The sequence below is a fragment of the Anthonomus grandis genome, chromosome 11, assembly GCF_022605725.1.
Source record: "Anthonomus grandis grandis chromosome 11, icAntGran1.3, whole genome shotgun sequence".
Taxonomy (NCBI): Eukaryota; Metazoa; Arthropoda; class Insecta; order Coleoptera; family Curculionidae; genus Anthonomus; species Anthonomus grandis.
In genome coordinates, this window is record NC_065556.1 from 9,912,135 (window position 1) to 9,936,326 (window position 24,192).

The 24,192-nt window shown below is 33.9% G+C and overlaps 1 protein-coding gene and 1 long non-coding RNA gene across 5 annotated transcripts in view; one reads left to right on the forward strand and one right to left on the reverse strand.

Annotated features, from left to right (window-relative positions):
- Window positions 1-24,192, reverse strand: part of LOC126741951 (zinc finger protein 675-like) — a 252,011-nt gene that overhangs the window by 146,545 nt on the left and 81,274 nt on the right. For all 4 annotated transcript variants that reach the window (XM_050448431.1, XM_050448429.1, XM_050448430.1 and 1 more), the window contains exon 6: window positions 11,035-11,129. In XM_050448431.1, the coding sequence (XP_050304388.1) occupies window positions 11,035-11,129 (95 nt within the window). The remainder of the gene's footprint in view (window positions 1-11,034; window positions 11,130-24,192) is intronic.
- Window positions 2,000-7,481, forward strand: LOC126741960 (uncharacterized). The gene is made up of 3 exons (XR_007662449.1): window positions 2,000-5,099; window positions 5,159-5,978; window positions 6,063-7,481. It is a non-coding gene; the product is annotated as an uncharacterized LOC126741960 (long non-coding RNA).

Here is a 24,192-nt window from a genome sequence, read left to right on the forward strand (position 1 = left end):
AACTATATCCACTGCGAAATCCAGATTGCTTAATGGGTAATATTGAAAATCTATTAATATGGTTCCTTATTTGTACATCCAATACGCGTTCTAATATTTTAGACATAGTTGGTAGCACACTAATGGATCGAAAATGTGTATAGTCAGTAGGGTTACTTATTTTTGAAAGGGGTAAGACAATGGCTTCCTTCCAACAATTGGGAAAATAGTTAGTTTCTAAGCATTTATTTATTATGTGTGTAATATATTCGCAAATATGAGGACAGCAAAGCTCAAGAAGAGTTATGTTAAGACCGTCTGATCCAAAGGCTTTACTTTTTATTTTTTTAATTATGTTAAATACATCATAATTTTCCACTGCTCTGAACTGCAAAGAGAAATCTATGTCACTTTTTTTATTGGTTAAATAAAAATTTAAAAGTTCCTGATCTAAAGGCTGGTTTGAGATAGTAGAGTTTATAAAAAAATTGTTAAATTGATCAACATCATTAAACTGCACCGGAATATCTTTTTTCTTAGACGGAGTTAGTTTATTAAGTTCCACCCATTTTTCTTGAGTACTGCAATTTTTAAATTTATGCTTATAATAGGCTTTGCGTTCCATTCTTATTGAAGCTGTTGTTAAGTTTCTTAATGTATCGAAAATACCAAATTACTTTACGCACTAGTGCGTAAAAAGTAAAACTTTATAAACCCTGGAGAGTGTGTCAAGTGGGTACTTTACGCACAGTAGAAAAAATATAATTTCTGGTGCGTAGAAAGTAATTTGACGTTTATTTGAAATTTAATTTATAATTTGTCAAACTTTTTTTGCAAAGCGTTATTTTACGCACTTGTGCCACTTGTATGACCAATTTACAGAGTTGTTACATAAATAACTATTTGAACTAAATATAAAGTTAGCTGTTTTATAATGGAATATTTTGTAATTATTTTAAAATCTAATCATTTTAATCCTTTTTAAGTCTTTTCCTGTTTTAATAATTCTGCAAATAAGATGTATATAAGAGTGTATGATATTGACGTCTAGTAGGTATTGATAAAATTGAATATTTATTTAGGTATGGAGTTATGTGGTTATGAAATGGTATATTGTAGGAAAAGCGCACTATTATACACAATGTCGCCATAATAGATTTTGCAACTTTTATTTCCTTGCCGCCAAAATGGTACTGTCAACGTTCGAGAGATGAAAACAAGAATAAGTGGTCTTTTTAACGATAAATTCTTATCGGAGCTGGCCGAAAAGGTTGCCCTTTATTGTCTCCAGAAAATTTGAGGAGCAACTGAGTCATCAGAAAAAGGAGTTAACGACTGTAAAGGAAGATTTAGCAGTCCTAAAGAAGGAAAACACTAATCTGCATGTCAAACTCGAATATGATAGAACAGATGAATCGGAACAAAAATGTTCAAGCCTGGGGAAAATAAACATAACAAAAACACACCGTCCGCAATATTAGAAAGTATTTGGAATCTATATTATCCTATTATTAAAGAAAACTATATTGCGCAACTTTCCTTTAGTTATACCACCTCGTATCTTCTGCCGTCTCCGAGATCCCCATACTGCTCATCTTTATTTTGGACATCCTTTTTTTTGGACAACTTTTTCTAGTTTTAAGTATAGTTGTAACAATTAGTTATTAAGAATTTGCCTCTTTCCCAACTTAAAATGTGGTCAATTTTCCATATTTTATCGAGTGCTTTAACACCTCACTGAAAACCGTTTTAACTTTTTTGTTTTTGATTTTATTTTATAAAAGAAATTATATTTTCAATTATATAATTTCAGTTAAAGGTACTTATTTTTTCATATATTTTTTATCCAAAAAAGTTCACACTCAAATAAAAGACAGCATAAATAATTATATTGTAGGTATAATAACAATATGTATATTAACTGAGCGGCTTTAGGATGAAGGTTTGTTTTGTCTGCTATTTCATTATAGACTTTCTTTTTTTTGTAATTTCTTGTTGACGAACTTTAAAACTCTATAAATGTTGAAGGTTAGACACATAAATGTTAGATCGTTGATGCTTGATACTCCGCTAGATTTAAAAAATTACATTTGATTACAATTATGATATTTTTGCTATCACTGAAACTTGATGGTCTGATATTATTACTGAAAATTTATATTACTGGCAATGAAAACTAATATTGCTGGCTTTCAATTAATAAGCTAGGATAGGTTTCCACGTGGGGAAGGAGTTGCTATTTATATTAAGAATTACTTAAAGTGTACGCCTTGTTTAAATCAAGCTCTAGAATATCTGGAACACATTTGAATCAGGGTGCTGTTGTGTTAATGGCACGCTCTGATCACAATGGACTTCTGATCGGGATAATCAGGCGAGAAGTGGCTGGACGCTCCCTGGGGATTCACAAGGCCAGGAGTCTTAAGGGGGGTGAGCGTGGCGCCTCTGGGGAATGTATTAATCCGACCACCCTCAGGGCGAAACTAAACGAAACGAACCGTGTTGTGATCGCTGCTCAGCTGACTGCTCTCCAAAGAGCGATACTAGAACAGTTAAATCTCTTCCTGAGGGTGGCCCAAAAGTGAAGTTCCATGGATGTTCGCAGAAACCCGCGTGGCTACAACTCCTTTGTGCTAACGATTAATCTGCAAAATGGCTTGAAGAGGCTGCAGAGTTCAACCTTGACAGGGAGCTAGACTGAGGTTCGTGAGGGAGCCGACGTTCCACGATCTCATGTCTGCGTGGCATACTGGACCGGTGGCAATTTGGAAACGGCGAAACAATATAAACTCTCTTTTACAGCCTCTGTAATACACTACTAACAGCAGCGGCTTGTGCAGCGGTACAGATTTCGAAGGCACAGGGCTGCATTTAAATAATTTTATGAATTTAATTGACATATTTTAAAAAATGATTATTTTCGTTTTAATTTTAAATATATTATTAAATGTACGGAACATTCCGCCCACCTTGAAACGCATGAGGATACAGGCTTTCAAAGAAACCATATCTAATGAAATATTATACTTAATTACAAGCTAAATTAAATTAGAAACTTGTATATAAACTTATTTGTAAAAAATAAACTTAAAATAAAATGTCACTAGGACTAGTCTTCACTTGGTGGGACGCACACCTTGCGAACTGATCAGTGATGTAATCTCTGCACCATATCTTCCAGAAATGTTGGAACATTTGAGTTAAAAGTTGATATCGAGAAAGACGTCCTATTTTAATCTCCGTCAAGTCTGTCTCAGGAATTGCAACTAGTGGACAGCCAATTAAAAAAATACCTGGCGTTAATGGATTAAGGTCATCGGGGTCATTGGGAAAGAGGTCTAGAATTTAAGCAGGCTTCTACTTGAGTTATTATGGTATTGAATTCTTCGTATGTCAAAGTGGTGTCTTACCAACAACTCGTTTCAAATGATATTTTACTGCTTTAACAGCACTCTCCCATATTCCACCAAAATGTGGAGATCGCGGTGTTAAAAATTTCCACGTCGTATTATGTGTTTGATTTTAACGGACTGTATATTAAAAAAAAAAATTATTTGAGAATAGTTTTTTTAATATACAGTCTCAAGTCAGAGAATGGTTCAAACACTGCTAACGTTAATTAAAATCGACAAAATAAAAGGATACTATACGTTCAAAAAAGCAAGATGTATTTTTCCTTTTATTTATAAGTGTAAGAACTTAACTATAGTGAAATTTGCAAAGAACAATAACTCCCATCAGCTTCTTCTTCATCCAAATCCTCAACATTATCCATAGAGGAGTTCGAAAGAACTTCTTCCCTTTCCTCCACATAACTCTCTTCAGACCACTTGCCAGAAACTTATTCTAGTATTGCCTGCAGAATTTCTTGAGATCTCTCAAACTTCTCTTTCAATGCATCTATCCTATCACTGGTCGTCTTCTTCCTATGAGTCTTAGCTAATTCTGGTTGTGATTGAAAATCAGAATCATCGTCTGAGACCATCTCTGCGAGCTGCATAGAAGCTTTCTTCTGAGATATCAAAAGAGGTTTTAAATTTACAATCGATTGAGAGACAAGCTGACACTGAAGATGGGACCCTCTAATTTGCATCGCCAAGGCCGACGGACTTATAATTAGCGCTTTACAAAACTCCCATTGGATCATTTTGGACTTCATATCTCGGAATTGTTTCTCATTCAAACCGCTTGAATTGCGATCAAACGATTTCGCAATGCCTACAGTTGGTAGGGCAAATCTGATTTTATTCAAAGTCTGAGAATCAATTTTTAAATTGATTGGTGCAACAAGTGCAAACAAATTTTCCATTCCCTCCAGCCATCAGGAAGACTTTCTGCGGCAAGTTGTTTGAGGCGTCTTAAAATAAGATTATCCTCTCCCTCACTTTCCTGCTCCGGCTCTTCAAACAGTTTGCCAAGTGTGGTAAATTCGTTAGACAATGCCATCTGCAACAAATAAAATATTGTTGCAGATTGTTTTAATTAGCCACCTATAGTAACAAAACAATTGAAGACATTGTGCCGCGCGTGCACTTCAAATTGAGCCATAATGCTCCAAATCCGAACTGTTCTGTTCCAAAATTGAGCCGCACATCTTTCAACTTGAGACGCACGGCCCAACGTTGAGCCATACGGCTCCAAATTTGAGCCGCACGGCTGCGAAATTGAGCCGCACGGCTCTCACTGGTTCAAATCAGAACCCAGTATTAGTAATATAGCATAATATTTTGTTGCTTAGGAGCGAACAAAATTAAATAAATAATATAGCGGGTGTTTAAGAACAAACGCCGCATGTTGTACCAACAAAAAAAAAATAGCTAGAATCACAGAAATAAATCAAATTTAAAATAAATAACACATACCTCTGAATTATCCATGGCACAAAACATTAAAAATAACAGCACAAGTCCGCGAACTCTTTAGTCAATTTTAACGCTCTGATTGCTTGGGAAAATAAAAGGGTACTGAAAAATGACATACGATGCACTAGCCGGCGTGGCGGCGCGCCGCCGCTAAGCGAAGACGGCACAACAGCGAACTACGAAAGATATGGAAGGGGCACGTCCATAGGCGGAGAGTTAGAGGTATATCTACGCTTTTGATGCAACGGAAAGTAGAAGGTAATCTCATAATGGGTCAAGCGAAGGCACATACACAAAATATGGATTTTTTAATCTAGCCTCGTCGCCCTCGGCTCTGCTCCGTACTTCGTCATTTCCTATCGCCAAACAGCTACGCAACGGCGACGACCGCGATCGATCGATGAGCAAGAACGGGACTCCTCGACACGAGCCTATTTCATGTCCTAATGGATGCCAGCACGATGGAAGGCTTCGTTAATTATGTTGTTATTTATTAAGCACTGATAAATTCAATATTCATCTCGAAGGACCAAATGGACCATAGTGGTATAGTTCTATGGAATCAGAGACTAGAGAATTTATTTAATAACTTGCGTTTATTATGCACAGTTCCTCCACAGTTCGAAAACGGCGAAACTCTATACAAAAAAAACATAAACTTTCTCTTATAGCCTCTGTAACACACTACTAACGGCAGCGGCTTATGCCGCGGTACACATTTTGAAGGCACAGGGCCGCATTTAAATAGTTTTATGAATTTAATTGACATATTTTGAAAAATTATTATTTTCCTTTTAATTGTAAATATTTTATTAAATCTACAGAACACATACCTTCCGGACGACGGTGAAATCATCAGAGATGTCCGGATGATGTGCTAATGCGTCTGGACTAAGGCTGACAAGAGCGAAGAACTGAGGATTCGGACAATAAGACGCCTAATACGGCCTCAGCTCAATCCTCAGAAGGGGCCGACCTGGAGGACTTTTAAGGTACTATAAGCCAATCTGCAGCATGGTAGGGCTGCAAGCAATGTCCTAGCAAAAATATTCGATGAGGCGAAAATCGACATCGCTCTTATCCAAAAACCACGGAGCTCCAATAAAGGTCGAGTTTGTGGCCTGGTTATAACCACTGGTAAAGTAATCGAAACAACTTTTTGCAATAATCCCAGGGTGTATATGCTTATCACGAATAACATTAACCATTTTATTCTTTCAGACCTCTGCTACAAGGACATCATAGCGGCCCACGTCTAGTTGCCCCATGCAGTTGCCACCCATAGTTGCCCTCGGGTAGTGCAAACATTAATAACAGAGGTAAATTAATCAACTATATAATTAAGGAGGAAATAACAATTAATAATACAAACTTTAACACTAAAAACAGAAAAAAGGTACTAGATCTAACTATTAGTTTAAACTAATCAGAAAAAGAAATATGGAAAAACTCAAACCATTAATCCTCAGAGGTGAAACCATCAAACTTGCGACAGACAAAACATTCAAAAAAGCAAAACTGTCCCTATGGAACTAGGGATGAATGCTGGAGAATGAACCCATAAGAGATGCAGTGACCTCTCTGTACATATATCTGCAGCGATAAAAACCACTTACAGGCTGTACCATGTCATAAATGGTATCTCGCCAAACAAAGTCTGGATGGAATCAACTGAACTGGTTGAGGTGTGCAATTATAGCACACTCGGAAGGCCATCAGACCTAATGCCAAAAAAAAATTAAAATCAAGCTCATGCTTGGTCAACATACCAGATTGAGCAAAGTGGGATCAGAAACGGATGGAGCTTAAGAAAGCGGACATCCGATTATATTTAAGTTCCAAAACCAATTTTGGAGTAGGTGTACGAATATCACTTATCCAAGAACAGAAATATCTAACTGCCATAGGAAACACTCATCAATCTTACAAACGAAATTACATGCCATTGAAATCTGTGCAAGAATGCTTAACCAAATACAACTTGAAAACAAAACCATCAAAATCTACAGCAATAGTCAAACGGCTCTAAAAGCGCTAGAATCCTACCTACACATCTAGAGCAATATGGAGCTGCAAAAACGAGCTCGTACTGCTTGGGGAAAGGAACAAAATTCTCCTAAAATAAATACCGAGACATGCTGGGCTTACAGGAAATTGGGCGGCTGACAAGTTTGCCGAAAAAGGAGCAGAATCCAACCTGATAGGTCCAGAACTAGCATTAGGCAATGACGGCAAAATACACAACTCTGGTGCGTAACTCTGATAAGCAAAGATTATAAGGACACAATTATGCGAAGGCTTTCATACCGGACGCAACAAGGAAAGTAACAAAACATGCTTAGTCTGCATGGAGTATGGTTTCTTATGAGAGTAAAGCAGTAGTACTTTTACAAATTTCAAGGTGTTTGATTTTAAGCCCAAATTCTTAAAACTAAATGTAACATTTTCCATGAAGATGAAAAAAAGATATGAGGCTGTGCACAGTTTGCATTCTCAACGTTCACGAAGAATGCGCAGGGCTTACCAAAAAATAAGATTAAATTAAGTTTGCTTGTCCAGACTGTTTATAATTATATTAGGTAAGAGTTTAAAAATGTGTATACCCTTCTCTTAAATGATTCAAAAAATTGTAAGTTTGGTATTGACAACTATATTATTTTTAAAGTTATATTAGCGTTTTGATTGTTACAAAGCCTGAAGAATCATTTATTTCGGTAACAAATATAAAAAATAAAGAACACTTACTTTTGTTTGCTTTATACTGTTAGAGTTATCGATCAGCAATAGGCTTATTACCAGCTTAAGCTGAAAATATGCCCATGTTTTAAATATAATACAAAAAAAAAAAGAAAAATTTTAAAATAAATATTTTTTTTTCACAAGAAAGTAATTCTATAAAGCAATAAGAGTAGTTTTAGCATCAAGCAAAAACAAGAAGCAATTGTTTATGGGTTTTATAGAGGGATCGTCATAATGTGGGCACAGTCCCTATATCTTACTCAAATATATGGTATTTGTGAGACGTAAAACACAATGTGAGTATCTGAAAAAAAGAATACAAAAAGAAAATGAATACTTCAGCAGATTTTAATTTCAACGTCGACTTTTTTCGATGTTGCATCGAAATTTAAAATTTTTCAGTTAAAAATTGTTTAACTTAACTATCCTAAAATAGTTTTTAAAACGAAAGTCTTCCTGAAATTTAACAATTTGGCCTTAAAATATAAACATAATCAATGTATTATAAGCATAATAACGTCAGTAAAAAGAGGGTTTGTATCAAGAAATCCTTACTATCTCTTATTTAATAAAAATATTTGTATTATTTTTTATCTTTTGTTTTTGTTTTAATGTATCAAAATTCGAAATAGTTTAAAATTAAATTTGAGTTTTATTTGAAATTAACCCAAAGAAAGTTGCTAGAATTATTCTCTATAAATAAAAATAGCTTAAAAAAAGTAAAGCATTCAAAAAAAGTAAGTCACAAGGAGTACCTATTTTTGTTGTAATTTTGTAGAGAAAAATGTGTGGAGAAAAAGGGTATGGTTAAAAATTGTGTGTGAGCATGACAGTTTGAGAATTGATGAGATATATAATTCTAACGACGAATCTGTTAAAGGTTTTCAAATTAGAAACTATTCTAAGTAGAATTTAATAAGTAGTACTACTAAGTAGAATCATAAAATGATAATTATAATGGTTAATTTTCATCTACATATTGTAATGAGATATTACCTTGTTCCGTTGAATAAGTTGGTATCCACAATTCATTGCAATCAACTCAATGCATAAATTGAAATTCAATACTCTTTTCCCACCGACAACGCAGATACAAGATAAGCAAAGATTGTTTTGAAAAATACTCGCATGCAATGCTGACCTGTTGCCCCACTCAGGCACCATAGAATACAAGCAGATATATTACAAAGCAATTTGATTTTTGCCTAGTAATCCTGCTTTGCTCCGGTCTTTTGCCTTGACATTATAGTGCAAATGTATCAAATATATATATGAATAATAAAAAATAAATTTTGCCAATCGCGTCCACCAAAGTGAGAACTTGAAAATTGGAAATTGATCTTAAATCCATATTTTTAATCCATTAATTGTTTTATTGATATTCTTTTAACTAATAGACTATTAACCAAAAAAAAACCCAGAGAAACCAGATAGAGCATAATTTTTCCTTACATCTACAGGGTGTTTCAGAACTATGGGATCAAACTTCTGAGGGTTGTTCAGTGCAACAGAAGAATCCATTTGAGTATAGGAACCCATGTCCGGAAATGCGTCACTACGATACTACGGCCCAAAGATGCGTTAAAATTTATAAAAAACATTAATTACCTAAATAGGATCTGCTGCATTTATTTTTACCTTTTGTACATGATACCATAATAAAAATTGTTTAAAATCAACGCTTATCAATGTGAATTCTCAATGTCATGTTTAAAAATTTTATAGCTTACAATTTTTAAACATGTATTGCTAATGGAAAACTTTACCAATCAAGAATTGGCGGATATGCATTTGGCATACGGAGCAATAAACTGCAATGCACGAGCAGCATCGCGGTTGTATCATGAGCGTTATCCCGAACGACAGCATCCTGGATACAAAAAGGTTATTGCGGTTCATCGGCGGCTCGCTGAGAAGGGCATGTTTAAGACCAAGATGCATGATACTGGTGTTGCTCGAACCGTAAGAACGGTCGAATTTGAAGAAGAAGTGCTTCAGCGAGTTGCCGATGAATCATTAAATATCACACGTGACGTCGCTAAGAATATGAATACGAGTAACGCTTCTGTCTGGCGGGTACTACACGAGCAACAACTCCATCCTTACCACTTCCAGAAAGTTCAAGGTATGACTGCAGCCGATTATCATCCAGAGTTCAATTTTGTCGATGGCTTCTGGATCACATCATTGCACAACCAAATTTTTTACGATATGTTTTGTGGACCGATGAAGCCTCTTTCACAAGAGACGGTATTTTTAATAGTAGGAATTGGGACGATGTTTGGGACGAAGAAAATCCTTATGCAATTTTTCCAAGAAAACATCAGAATCGTTGGTCTGTCAACGTATGGGCAGGCATTATTGATGATTATCTAATTGGGCCATACCTTCTACCGGAACGGTTAACAGGACCTATTTATCTGCGTTTCTTGGAGGAAGTTCTCCCAGAACAGTGGAACTTGAAAATGTTCCACTAAACGTTAGACAGCAAATGTGGTTTCAGCATGATGGAGCGCCGGCTCGCTTTGCTGTACAAGTACGCGAGTATTTGGCTCAGCGGTTTGGGCACCGTTGGATTGCCAGAGGTGGAGCAGTTTCTTGGCCTCCTAGGTCACCCGATTTAACGTCGCTCGATTTTTTCTTGTGGGGACATGTAAAGTCTTTAGTCTACGAAACTCCAGTAGAATCAGAGCAAGACTTAATTGGACGAATAACAGCAGCATTAAATTTGAAATCATTCAAAACGAGGATCAAATTTTTAGTGTAGTCCGCCGAATCATGTGCGGCGTTTAAATCGGTGTATTGAGGTTGGAGGAAGACATTTTGAACAATTGTTGTGGTGGTATCATATACAAAAGGTAAAAATAAATGCATCAGATCCTATTTAGGTAATTAATATTTTTTCTAAATTTAAACGCGTCTTAGGGCCGTAGTCGCGTAGCGACACATTTCGGGACATGGGTTCCTATACTCAAATGGATTCTACTGTGGCACTGAACAACCCCTAGAAGTTTAATCCCATAGTTCTGAAACACCCTGTATAGTGTGATCCGTGGATATTAAAACTTTTTTCTTAGATAAGAAAATTACAGCATTTTTTTGAAACTTATTTCTTTAGATAGTCCCTTACTTGATTGCATTAAAATTGTAATTAGTAATAATGAAGTTGACTATTACTAACTTAATTTTTACTTAGACTAAAAGCATACTAAAAAAAGCTTGACGCCAGGAGAAAACCTACTAGTTTGTCATGCAACAAATTTTTTTCCGCTAGTTTAGGCACAATATGAAATTATTACTAAAAATTTGCTTTGGCTAGATCTGTAAATAATTAAAAATATATATAATATATAATAACATATAATATATCTGTAAAATAATTAAAGTATATGGCCCCAAATAATTTTTTTAGAGTTAGAACATTCAGAAGCAATTCTACAGTAAGATCCCTTACCTTAAAGGAACAAAAGGTGCACTGATATATTGATTCATCCAGGTGCTGTGCTCTATGAGTAATTAACTTTGAAATTTGATCGGTACCAAATTCACCTAAAATAAAACATAAGATTTCTATAAAATAAGAATAAGACTTCTTAAAATTAATATAAAGAGGTTGGTTCTTGTAAGTTCGTAAGTATGTAAAGGTAAGTTCTTAGTAAAAAAACGCCACAATATAAACTTATGACGATTATTTCTCGATAATCCTGTGGTTGGAACATTTGATGTAACTCTCAGATCAGGTCAAATTAAAGAGGTTGTCAAACTCAACTCGAAGAGGATATTTCTTGGATCAACTAGACTTTGACACACACGATGTGTGTGTTTCGAATTTCCTTATAAGAGTAAGACTTTTTCAGTCATAAATTCACTGAAACAATGTTTATTTTTTAGTACTACTAATAAGAGGAATTCATCAATGATAAAAATGTCACTAATATATAAAGTTGCTAGTTGGTGAATAAATTGCAAGAATTTGCTTCTCTCGAAAGTAAATTTAAATAGTGTCCCCCTCGGGAATAAAATCCACCTATTCGAGGATAAATGTGCACAATAGCCCTTGCTCCGTATTTGTTGCGCCACCTTGCATATATGAGTGAATTTGATATTGAGAATTCTATATTTTCAATAGGATTGGGCAACCCCTTATTGTATCATCTCAGTTAGACAATATTTAGATGATTATTTCAACCTGTAGATTGGGAGCGTTAAAGTTTTGTTCGAAATGACCTGAGAAGTAATTATTATAGCTAGAGTTATATATAAGTTACCAGAAAGCAATGCCATTAACTTATAACGAGAAATATCATCAAATAGGTAACGTAAACTTTTTTTATTTTTTAATATGTTGCCTTAGCAAATAGAAGGAGATGATTTTAAAAAAGTTATGTTGAAATTATTCGTAATTTGCGTAACCCACGATCTTGAAGAGTTCCATATGATAGATCTTTTAGTGGTATTTCGATATTAAATTGTTGTTTTTCAGGATAGCAGTATCAATAAGAGCTGTTTTGTTCGGTGCCAGAATAATTTGTGATTGTCACTTTCAAGTATATGCTTCGGGGTATTATAATATGGTATTTGATCTGTCAGCGAAAGATTCAGTTTCCCTGCTAGCTCTTGGTGGAGTATTCTCGCTACTATATCGAGCCTCTCTATATATTCAATTACCGCAAATATCTGATATTTTGTTAGTTGCGTACATCTTTGCTGATCTTGATGAGCATCTTTCTTATTATGTATTGAGTGTTGTGTATTTAAGAAAGTAATCAGGTAAAATCCTATTACCAATTTTATGACACACTGCTAATTTACGCTTGTAGTTACACATTTAGTTCTATAGATACTTTCTGCAAAACTCTCAGTATGTAACTTTTGATGCCTGCAGCCATTGTCTACCGCCCCAAAATTATTACCTTAAGAAAAATATCCACAATGACCAATAGGTCATTTGTGCATATTTCATCGTTCGTCATAGACGTTATCCATTTCAAGCACCGTCTAGGTATTTCAGCTTGAATGACAGCTGGCTGAGCTTCTGGAATTACTCCCGTTATTGGCATAATGATTGGAGCAGTCTGCACTTAAGACAGGTCTACTATAACTTATCTGCCTAAGTAAGTTCAGCCCGAACTCACTAATCTCTGCTCAGCATTTTTAAGTACCGATTCCTGGGCTTACTTGGATCATGACGTACTTTACCTGTTTTTTTTCCTTTTGGGGCTCGTCCATTATGCCCGAATACACTTCAGCCTAAAGGCTTATTGTGCTCACCCCGATATACATCCAGTGTCTCTTCCAAATATTTGTTGCTTTTTGCAGCACCTCGCAATTGCAAAGGACATGTCGGACTGTTTCTGATTGCTTTTCGTACAATCGGCAGTTAAGGTCTCCATTATACACTCCAATTCTGTTCAGATGTTCTTTAAAGGCCATGTGACCCGTTTTGATACCTATAAGTGTTCTGAGTTTGTCTCTAGTCATTCTTTCGTCTATTTTAAGTTCATAAACATGTTGTCTCTTTTGAGCTGTCTCATTTCTGTCCAGTAAGCTTCATGTTTTCTTTTCACCCAGTCCCTTATCTCACTGCAGAGTGTGCTTCTTAGCACTCCCAGTGCAGGTTCTAGTCCGATACCTTACCTGTTGGTAAAAGGTCGAGTTTTCCTGCAAGCTCTTGATAGAGTATTATCTTAGTACTTTTTTATTCTTAATAGCAAATCCACATCTGGTTGACTCTAGCTGGCTTAAAAGGGGATTCATGGAGAGACAAATTCCCCTGAAATATATCTCTGCGAATCGGGATTCTGCTTGTTTGAATACTGCTACCAGTGGTGAGCTGGCGTTTAATCGATGTCCGTAAATTTGACATACTGGACTCTGAAAAGGAAATGATGCGATCAACTACCCTGTATAGTTCAAGTACGCCTATATGTCATTGATTTGTCACCGCATCAAAGGCCTTTCGGTAATCAATGTAGACAGAAAAAAGTTTTAGTAACAAAATTAATCGCCAAGGTTGGAAATGTTTTTTGGAAAATGCATAACTAAAAGAAAAAATAACCAAAAATATGTAGAGGAAGAATAAGAAAATTGGAAAAATAACTATACAGTAATAATAGGTACGTTTGCAATGTGGGTACCAAATATTTAATACTTGGATCAAATGACGTCACAAGGACTATTTTTTCGGTGTAAACGGCAGCGCACTTAAATTTGATGCTTTCCAAACAGGGTAGATTAAATTTAGTTTTTTTCGGTGTAAACACCTAGGACCAATTTTGAAGCACCAAAATGACAAGTTTGACATTTTATTGGATGTTAGCTTACGAGGTTTTTATTTTTATACACAAAAATAAAGAAGAAAATATCGCGGACAAGCTTAAGCCTTAAAAAATAAATTATTAGTTTATTTTTATTATGTTGAAACAATACAAACAACACAAAAAGATTTAGAGGTTATGTCCTATAATTCTTAATCTAAGCTCACTTCAACTGACATTTTGATCCTTTAGATAATCCTCGACTAATTTAACCCTCAAAATAAATCCTTGTAAACAGAGCTGTACTAAATAAAAATAATTTGATCCATAGACCCAATAGATCCGCGCGTTGTAAACCTAGCTAATGATAATTAAAAAAATAAATAGAACTATATATACCGACCATAAATTCTTTTATTTTTGTTATATCTGACAAACTAAAATAAAACTTATTCCAAAATAAATTCTTATAGACTTTATAAGCAACTTATAAGAAATATAGCTCTTTGATGTTTTGACATATTAAAAAGTAATTATGTTTTTTTAACTCACTTCATTAGAGTAGGTACCTAATGAAGTCTAATAAAAAATAATGCAAATTAAATATTATAGATCATACTCAAGAATATATACATACTTTACCAAAGAACACTTTTCTAATAATACATATCCATTCTCTAAATCAATTTATCCCACAAAAACCTGTTTATCTGTGCGTTTTTTAATTAAACAAAAATTTGAACAAAATCGGTTGAGGTATAAGCAAGCGAATAGGAAGCAAAAATGTATGGTAATAAAAGACAATTTATCAACTTAAATAGACCAATTTAGTTAGACCAATTATCACAAAAACACAACTTATCTTTTAATTGTCCTTTTTTGTCTTTCAATCTTTGGAAAATCAAGTGGAAGAAAATCGAGTTGGGATACTAAACAAAAATAATTTGTATTTCCAACAAGATGAAGCTTCTCTGTACTATGCTTTGACAGTTCCGAGAGTGGCTTAATGAACAGTTTCCAAGGATATGGATTGTCAACAATTGCCAATGTTCGTGAAAAATTTCAGAACACTTATTCGAGAGGCAATTGTTTGTCCACGAATATATATAATATGCACTATAGTGCTTAATAAAAATAAATTATATGAACTGATTAAATTGTTCATTTTTTAAACACCTTTTTACACCCTTACTGTTTATAAGCCTATAAACTTACTTTTATACAGCGTTGAGTGGTAAATTGTATGCCCTTTAAAATGATGTATCACGCTATAGAATAGCCATTTGACATACCAAAGTATGACGTTGATAAAATATTCATTATTGCCGGACATTTTAGCTCACTATTAGATGGTAGGTCGACTGATTTAATTTTTTTTGGCACTGTTAAATAGACATTTTAATGTTGTTTAAAATGATGCGTCACACGATGGGGTTCCCATTTGACATATCAAAGTGAGATTAGGTGAGGAGGTGATTGACAGAAATTTGTCAAATATAAAATTAAACGTCCCCCTGTACATCTAAATTGACGAGTATTCTTTTCTGTAAGAAGTTATTAATCGTGGTTCGTTTTGAATTAAAAGCACTGTAGAATGTATAATAACTAATATTATGCTCAATTATTCATATTTCTTATTTACTAAAGTTTTAAACATAATATATTGTGTATATGTTACAAGTCTTAACATACAGGGTGATAAACTGAATTTATTTTTTTTGAATTATAGACATATATTAACTTTATTCTTTGTTTTAATAAAATTTGGACAATGGGTCTTTTTTTATATGTTAAAATTAACCTTTTTTAAAATTATGTCAAAGAGGGCGTCCCCAGCAACATTTTAATTTTTTTTTGAAACTCCTTTTTTCCTTCTAAACTTTTTTAGACTTGTTATAATTTAATTTTTTATTTAAAAAATACATTGTGCAATCACTTTTGCTTAAAAAAGATATACTTCAAAAATCTCTTTAACCCTTTTCGAGATATTAAATAAATTATATTAAATAAAATGAAGTTTTCAAAGCACTCAAAAAAATTACACTTCCTTACACTTCGAATTAATGATAAAATACAAAAGATAAATTGTTAATATTTGCCATTAAATGATCGACATAACCTCCATTTGCCCCAATACTTAATACCTAAATTCCTTTACTGAAAGATCGCCGAATCCTATAGATAATTGCTGATTTAGAAATGACTGAGCAAAATATTAACTGTAAGTATTTTGCCATTAATTTCATGTATATGCAAAAATCTAAAGTGTTAAAGACTGGACTTCGTTCGGGCCAAGGTCTTCTTTCTCTTCAGCCCCTAGTGGCACCTCTATCGCTAGGGAAGTTTTCAATTCAAATTGCACTTACAATAATATTCCTAAACCTATTGTGATTGTCATATCCGGTCCTATAAGGATGATCCTTCCAGAGGCGATGTAGTTCTACTCGAAGCAGCAAATCCTTGCGAAATTGCCCTATGTAGTGGCAAGTTTATTTAATTTTTTTCGTACAAACTTATCGTAGCTAAAAATTCAACTGACTAACTAAAAATTACAAATGGTGGATATTTATATGAGGAAAAAAGCGAGTTAAGCAAAGGCAATGATCAGCCCTCTCCATAGGGACTGTGACATAATTCACGTCATACGCAATAAGTAACAATAAATAAAAACTAACAATAAGAACGCAATAAAAGGTAATAAATAATGTTACGAAATATGTAAGTTTGAATTTTTATACCCTTTCGTCAAAGTAACTGACCAAAACATAAATCCTGACAGTGACAATGACATTGATAATAATTCATCTTGTCAGGCACAGCCTACTTACCAAATATTTTAACCTGAAGTATCAAAATAAAATCTTATCTTGAGCGCATTGAAGTGTGATACCTTAAGTGTAAATACCTTTTAAGAATTGTAGCGAGATTTTTGAAGTATACCTTCAAAAGATTTGTCCCCTTGCGGACAAATTTGGCCCAAATAAGAAAAAAAAGATTAATTTCAAAATGGCACCAATAAAGTAAACAACAGCTCTATTATGTAAAATCCAGTCGATTAGACTGGACACTCGGCTCTAACATTATGTTACCTCAACAAATATTTGGCATTCATATTGTTTTTCAGGATGGCTAATAATGCTTTGACACCCAAAAAAACGCCTTGCAAATTATACGTCAGAAAAATGGGAAGGATACTTACAAGAAATTAGATCAGGTCGGATGTCTCAAATGTTGCCACAACTTATGCGATTCCTAGGTCTACAACTCCTATATTTCCTTGTTCAAAGATAATCTGCCTGGTTGTGAGTGGATAAAATCTTACTTGATGTGTGATAAAAACTTGGCCCTATGAATTAGTTCCAATATCAAGAGAGTTCGAGCAGAATTTTCTGAAGAAGAATTGAATGACTATATGGAATACTTAGGAGTTCCTATCGAAAACATTTCACTCTCTCGAATATAGAATTACGGGGAGACCAATCTAAGTGACGACCCAGGAAAGAAAAAAAGTCGTTTATAAAGAGGGACATGTTGAAATATTCATGAGGAAAATACTTTGCTCCTTATGTTGTATACAAAGACGAGCATCTCTGGACTACTTCGACAGAAAATCGCTACAGCCGTTCCAAGAGTGGATGGCTTGACGGAACTTCATTTGAAGATTGGTTTGAATATCATTTTGTTCCGGAAGTGAAAAACGAAGATGGCCCTGTTATTTTAATAAGTGAGAACCTCTCGTCGCATATCAGTGCCAGGGTTCTTCAACTATGTGAGCAGAATAATATAAGATTCGTATGTTTACCGCCAAGCACAACCCACATCATCCAACCATTGAATGTGGCATTTTTTGCTCCGTTAAAAAGAGCTTGGTGATAATATATATTAATTTATAAATTATTTATGTAGAATTTTAGTCTCTCGAACTGTTCATTTAGGTGACTAAATTCGGTGTAAAGGGGTTCTAGATTAAAGTAATGTACAAAGGTGTGATCTGTACGCTGTAGTTTTGCAGGGCACAGGTTTATAGGCAGGAGGTCTAGGTTGCTGATAATGTTTCTTATTTCTGTTCCTTGTCCAAGTGCAAGGAACCTGAAAGATTTTGAAATTTGTATGGTTTTTTTCTAGGCCTTTTTACGTTTGAAAGATGTATTTTTTTCGTTGTGTTGCCATGTGTTGTATTTAGTCTTGCAGTTAATTTTGGGTCAAGATACTTAATATTTCCGTTTTTATATTTATTTAAGGTTTTACTTTTTTTGTTTATTTTTTACATAGACAGCCTGAGGTATTGTTGGAAGGCCCTCACGGTTTTCATTAGCCTTATTTATGTCGGCCTGTTTTTTTCATTTGAATGTCGTTATTAATTTTCTCATACAGAATTTTAATTTTTGGCGATGCGTTAAAATATAATTACTAACCAGTTGACTATCAATGTTTATATCTAGAGGAGAATTTGAGCCTAAGTGGCCAGTTATGATTTCGTAAGGTTTCAAGTTGGTTACAGAATGGATAGTATTGTTGTATGCAAGAATGGCATAGTTAATTTTAATATCTATAGGTTCATTTTTGTATTCTTTTTGATTATTTAAAAGTCTTATATGTTCGGTTAAGGTGGAATGGAACCGTTCAGTAAGTTCATTTGACTCAGGGTGTTGAGAACTGACAAAATGGATTTTTACTTTATCGGTTGTAAGAAGTTCAGAAATAATCGAGTTTTTTAAGTAAATTCTGCCCATTATCTGAAATGATTTTGTCTGGTATGCAGTAGTGAGTGAAATATTTTATTAAATTATTTGCTATTTCTATCCCTTAAGAAGAATTTAGTTTGTAGGCTTGGGCATATTTAGAAAAAGAATCTATAATTGTTAGAAATTTAAATTTTTCGAATGTAATGCTGTCTATATGCAGTATTTCGAATGGTTTTGTAGCTGTTGGATTGGCATTAAAATGTAATTTAAGAGGTTGTCTATCGTATTTTGTGATTTGACATATTTCGCATTCGTTAATATATGATTGTATTGATTTTTGTTGATTAGGCCAATACTACATAGTTTTATTCCGTTTTTCTATTTCTTCTATGCCCCCTTGGCTGGTTATATCTATTAATTTTTGGTGCATTTTATCATAGATATTTGTAAATTTTCATTAAAATATTTTTGAAGAATATTGCTAAATTTCTCATATAGTGGATCTTCAAAAGACAAGTAGTATTTAATTTTTGGTGCAATATTTTCTTTAATAAATATTATCCATTTCCTGTTCATAGTTATTTTTTGAAAATTTCACATGAATTCTCTTTTTGTTTTTATATAAGAGATTAATCCTGTTTGTTTTTGCTGATCAAAAATTAACTTAATTATTTGATTTTTTCCATAATTTACGGGACAGTCAACAATTGGTATTCCTATAACGGGATTTTCATTATTTGAATGTATTGTGGCAGCGGCATCTTCTTCGTCTTCAGCGGCATTCACCACAATATCGAGGTTTCCTGGTTGGACTATTACAGATTGGTTTTCTATATTAGTTTCTTGTTCAAGTTCCTGGTTGAACTGATCCATATACTCATTAAGGGAAAAACTTGGCTTCAATGTTTCATTAGCATTTAACTCTACGCGGGAGAGAGCGTCAGCATTTTTGTTTAAAATCCCCTTTTTGTACACTACTTCATAATCAAATTCTTCTAGCTTTAGACGCCATCTTGTTAATTTTGAATTTTGTTCTTTTAGTGAAAAAAGACATTCTAGAGGTTTATGATCAGTTACTATTTTAAATTTGCGCCCAAATAAGTATGGTCTAAAGTATTTTGGGGACCAGATTATCGCTAACAGTTCCTTTTCAATGGTGGAATAATGAATTTCTGATTCACTAAGGGTACGGCTAGCGTACGCGATCGGTAAGTCTGATCCGACTTTTTCTTGTGAAAGAACTGCTCCTAAAGCAAAATTTGATGCGTCGCAAGTTAGAATAAAAGGTTCGGCAAAATTTGGGTATTGCAAGAGGGGTTCATTTGTTAAGAGGTTTTTACATAATTCAAAGCAGTTAACATAGTCTGGGTCTTTTATGTCTACTGTTGCATCCTTTTTTAGCCCTTTCGTTAAAGGTTTTGTGATTTTTGCAAAGTCAAAATTAATAAATTTAAGATAGTAACCTACTCCAGGAAATGCTTTGATTTCTTTTTGATTTTTTGGTATTGAATAGTTTTTTATGCCCATTATTTTCACAGGCTTGGGCTTAACGCCATCAGGTGTTACAATGTGGCCTAGGTAGGAGATTTCCTTCTTTAAAAATTCTGATTTATCCACTTGAATTTTGAAATTTGCCTCTCTGAGTCTATCAAAGACCTTTTTTAATCTTGAAATGTATTTTTGGAAGCTAGTACTAAAAATGATAATATCATCCAAATAAATGACGCATATTTCATTTTGATAACCTCTTAGTATGTTCTCCACAATCCTCTGGAATGACGCTGGGGCATTCTTCAATCCAAATGGCATTCTAAGGAATTCATAGTGGCCATTTTCTGTATTAAATGCGGTTTAATGGACATCTTTTCCAATTTCGATTTGGTGAAATCTAGTGTGGTAAAATATTGACAGCAGCCTAATTTATCCAAGAGATCTGAAATATTGGGCAATGGGTATGAATCACCAATACTTTTTGCATTAACATTCCGAAATTCTCTATTTTTGGCAACCAGATGCGTCAGCTTTCTTTGGAACAATCCAAATTGGTGAGGACCAAGCTGAGTCGGATGGCCTAATTATATTTTGGTCCAGCATTTCTTTAATCTGCCGTTGTACCTCTTTTTTGTATACTTCTGAGTATCGATATGTTCGTGTATGCACAGGTATGTCATCTGTAGTCCTAATATGGTGTTTAATTTTACTTGTAAAAGTTAGTTTGTTGCCATCTAAATGAAATATATCCGTATAATCTTTTATAAGCTTTAAAATTGCATCTCGTTCCTCAGTGTTTATATGGTCCTGTCGTATTTTCGAAAAATCCAATTGATATTTTTCGACATTAAGATTATTCAGTGTGGTATTCTTATTACATGATATTTCATAGTTAATAAAGTCAATGACTTTATTCGCTTTAATCACTGGTTCGGAGAAATAAATTGTTTTTTGCAGTTCTGAGAATTTAAAACGGAGCAGATACCTTGATAGTTTTAAACTTTGACAAGGCATTCGGGAATTTACTATTAATTACTATACTATCAAATTTCATGTAAGGTACTATTCGGCGGTCCCGTTTTCTATATGTTTAATATTGAGTTTAATAACCTGTTCCGACCTTGATTGCAATGTAATGACATTTGCGTCTTGGGTCATGACATTGTAATATGAAAAAGCAATTTTAGATTCGGGTGTACAAAGCATATTATTATTTAAGTCAATAATTGGCTGTAATATTTTTAAATTATCTATTCCTAGTAAATAATCGAAATAACTAAGAAAATTAAAAATGTAAAATTTTAATGGAGGGCTTTTTTCATTTTTAAATATTCCTGGACATGGGATCTTGGAAACCGGTATCGTTCAAACCGGTTTATCTTGGAAAAGATCTGGTACTACCGGTATCGATAAGAACTTTTAAATTAAATTCTGGAAAAATTATAAATTGCAATTTACTTTCATTATATGAAAAATTGTCATATAAATAGCACACCTTGTATATTATATTTTTTTCAAGAAGAAAACAAAAAAAGAGCAATACCAAATATTTGTCTTTTTATTTCCTACATATAAAAATTTAGTGCAAGTTAGATTCTTTCTGGGTAAACACATAAATAGCACATCATTTAAATTTTGTTGAAATAATTATCACTACAAGTAAGTTGTTCTTATTTTATTTAGAGTATTATAATATTGACTAAACCTAATTTTTTTTAATGGGTAGAAAGAAACATTGTGGCCAAAAGAAAAGCGGGAACTCATAGTTAAACTAAAAAATGATGATTTATTCATATTTGCTATTGCAAAAAATTTAGTTTGCTCCAGAAAAATGATGTATAACGCCATAAAGTCGCTTCTACAGAGCCTCTACAGAAGCCCACAAAGCATGGAAAATAAAAACAGAGCTTCCCGTCCTCGAAAAACGTCTGGATGCGTGGACAAAATAATTCAACGAATAAGTAAATCCATTCCATTTTTAAGTTCCAGCCAAATACGTAGCTAAATAATAATTGATTATGGCATTAATTTATCGGCAAGGTTAATAAGGGATTATTTTATGGTTATAAGAAAAAGGTTATGCGACGTAAACCTTAGGGGCTGCACTGCGAGAATTTCTAGAAAAGGGTTCCATGGAGTGACGAAACTAAAATAAACAGATTAGGAAATGACATGTGAGGCGTTCCCCAAACCGTCCATGGAATCCACTTTACACAACCTAAGCTGTTAAACACGCTGGAGGATCAATCATGATCTGGGGTCATGTCATGGCTAGGAGTGGGGCCCATTGATAGGATACATGGCATAATAGACCAATATGTTTACAAAGACACCCCGCAAACTATAATGGAACCCTATGCGCTGAGAAGTTTATGCCGGTCACGTGAAAATGCAAGGCTAATAAAAAAGTGGTTAACAGATAATATGGTAGATGTTTTAGAATTGCCCCCATAAAGTCCCGACCTAAACCCTATAGAGAATCTGTGGGAAAAAATCAAATTGAAGATGTGAACCCATTAAATTTGGATGAACTTTGAAATGGATTAAAGGAAGCATGGTTAAAAATTCCAGCAAATTATTGCGAAAAATTGATGATGTGATTGCCAACCAGAATAAGGACTGTAATAAAAAATAAAGGTTTTCCTACAAAAGACTAATTATTTTTTTGTTAAATATAATTTTAATTGACATGTGCTATTTAGTTGTCCAGCTTTTTTTTTAATTTTTGAAATATTTTTTTATTATGTAGAAATATTATTTTAGGTTTAGTTTAATAAAACTGAACTAACTAAATATAACCTAAATATAAAAAGAAATTATGAAAAATTTGTGTTTATTATTTTCTATTTATAAGACCATGACTCTATATACTCTAGTATACACGTCTGTCTGGAAAATTAATACTATAGATAGGAGATTAATGCATTAGAAAAGGAAGTACCTACATAACAGAAAGAACACTGTCGGACTGACCTTTAAAACAAGTCCCACAGCCGTCCTAGTTGGGCCCGTAAAAGCTATGGTTTGTGCAAGATAAATTGATCTATTTAATAATAACTTTTCAAAGAAATAAAACTACCTAATAAATGGCTAAATCTTCACCTAGCTTTACATTTCCTTCTTAAGAGGACCCCGTACCGACCCGTGTTTACAGTTTTCGTGATGTTGGTTGTCCAACGGTCTCGAGGCCTGCGGACGTGAGATTTCTGTCATTAGAGAGTTTAAGTGCAGCGACGACGTAGCCAAGATTTACGCACGTTAAACGGTAGGTGTCCTGCGAAATGAGTTTAAGCGAAATATTTTCTGCGTGTTGACGTGACGTGACAGAATTGACAGCGACTTGTCATTTGTCAAGTGCCAGGCGGGATCATTTTTATTAATTTAATGATTTTACAGTGCTGGTCCCTGCACTCATCTTACATTGGATGGGATAAATAAACTAGATTTCTTCATCAACTTCTAGGCAACAAAGATGAAAGCATAAACAGCATAATTGAAACATATTAAATTGAGCATAAACAGCTTAACTGAAAACCCGAAAAGTCATGAGACATAAAAACTAAACTTAACCTTACTGGAAACTATTGAGGGTTACGTTATCAGATGATCTAATTCATTAGCAGCAAAAACAAATAATCAAACTATAACTAATCAAACAAAATTAACCCAACTAAGCCACCAAAACCCAAAACTAATATAATCAAACTACAAAACTTTTGCACCTTTGTTTTTGTTTGGGATGATCCCCATCATAACATAACCTAAAACCTAATCCGCACTGGAATCGAGTCGAATTGTGGATGCTCGGAATATTCCGCGTATACGTACGTGCAGTAAATTAGTCCCGTGGAGCAACGCAGAATAACATACACCCGTAGCCCAAATTTCAAGCGAAACGTAAAAATGAATGAAATGCGCAGGCGCGGCATCCTTACGCACGTAGGATTTGCTGCACTTAAACTCTCTATTGCCTGTGCGCTAGCCGGACACAGTGACGTCGTTTTTTATCTTTTAATAGTAATGTTAATAAACGACTTTTATTTATATAAATATTATATAATTTTCATTCAGTATTTTTAAATGAATAGAAAAGTTCTTCTGGAACTTTAACTATTTAGACACAAAAGAGAAAGACATAGAAAATAATATATGAAAGTATTTACTTCCTATAATTTACTG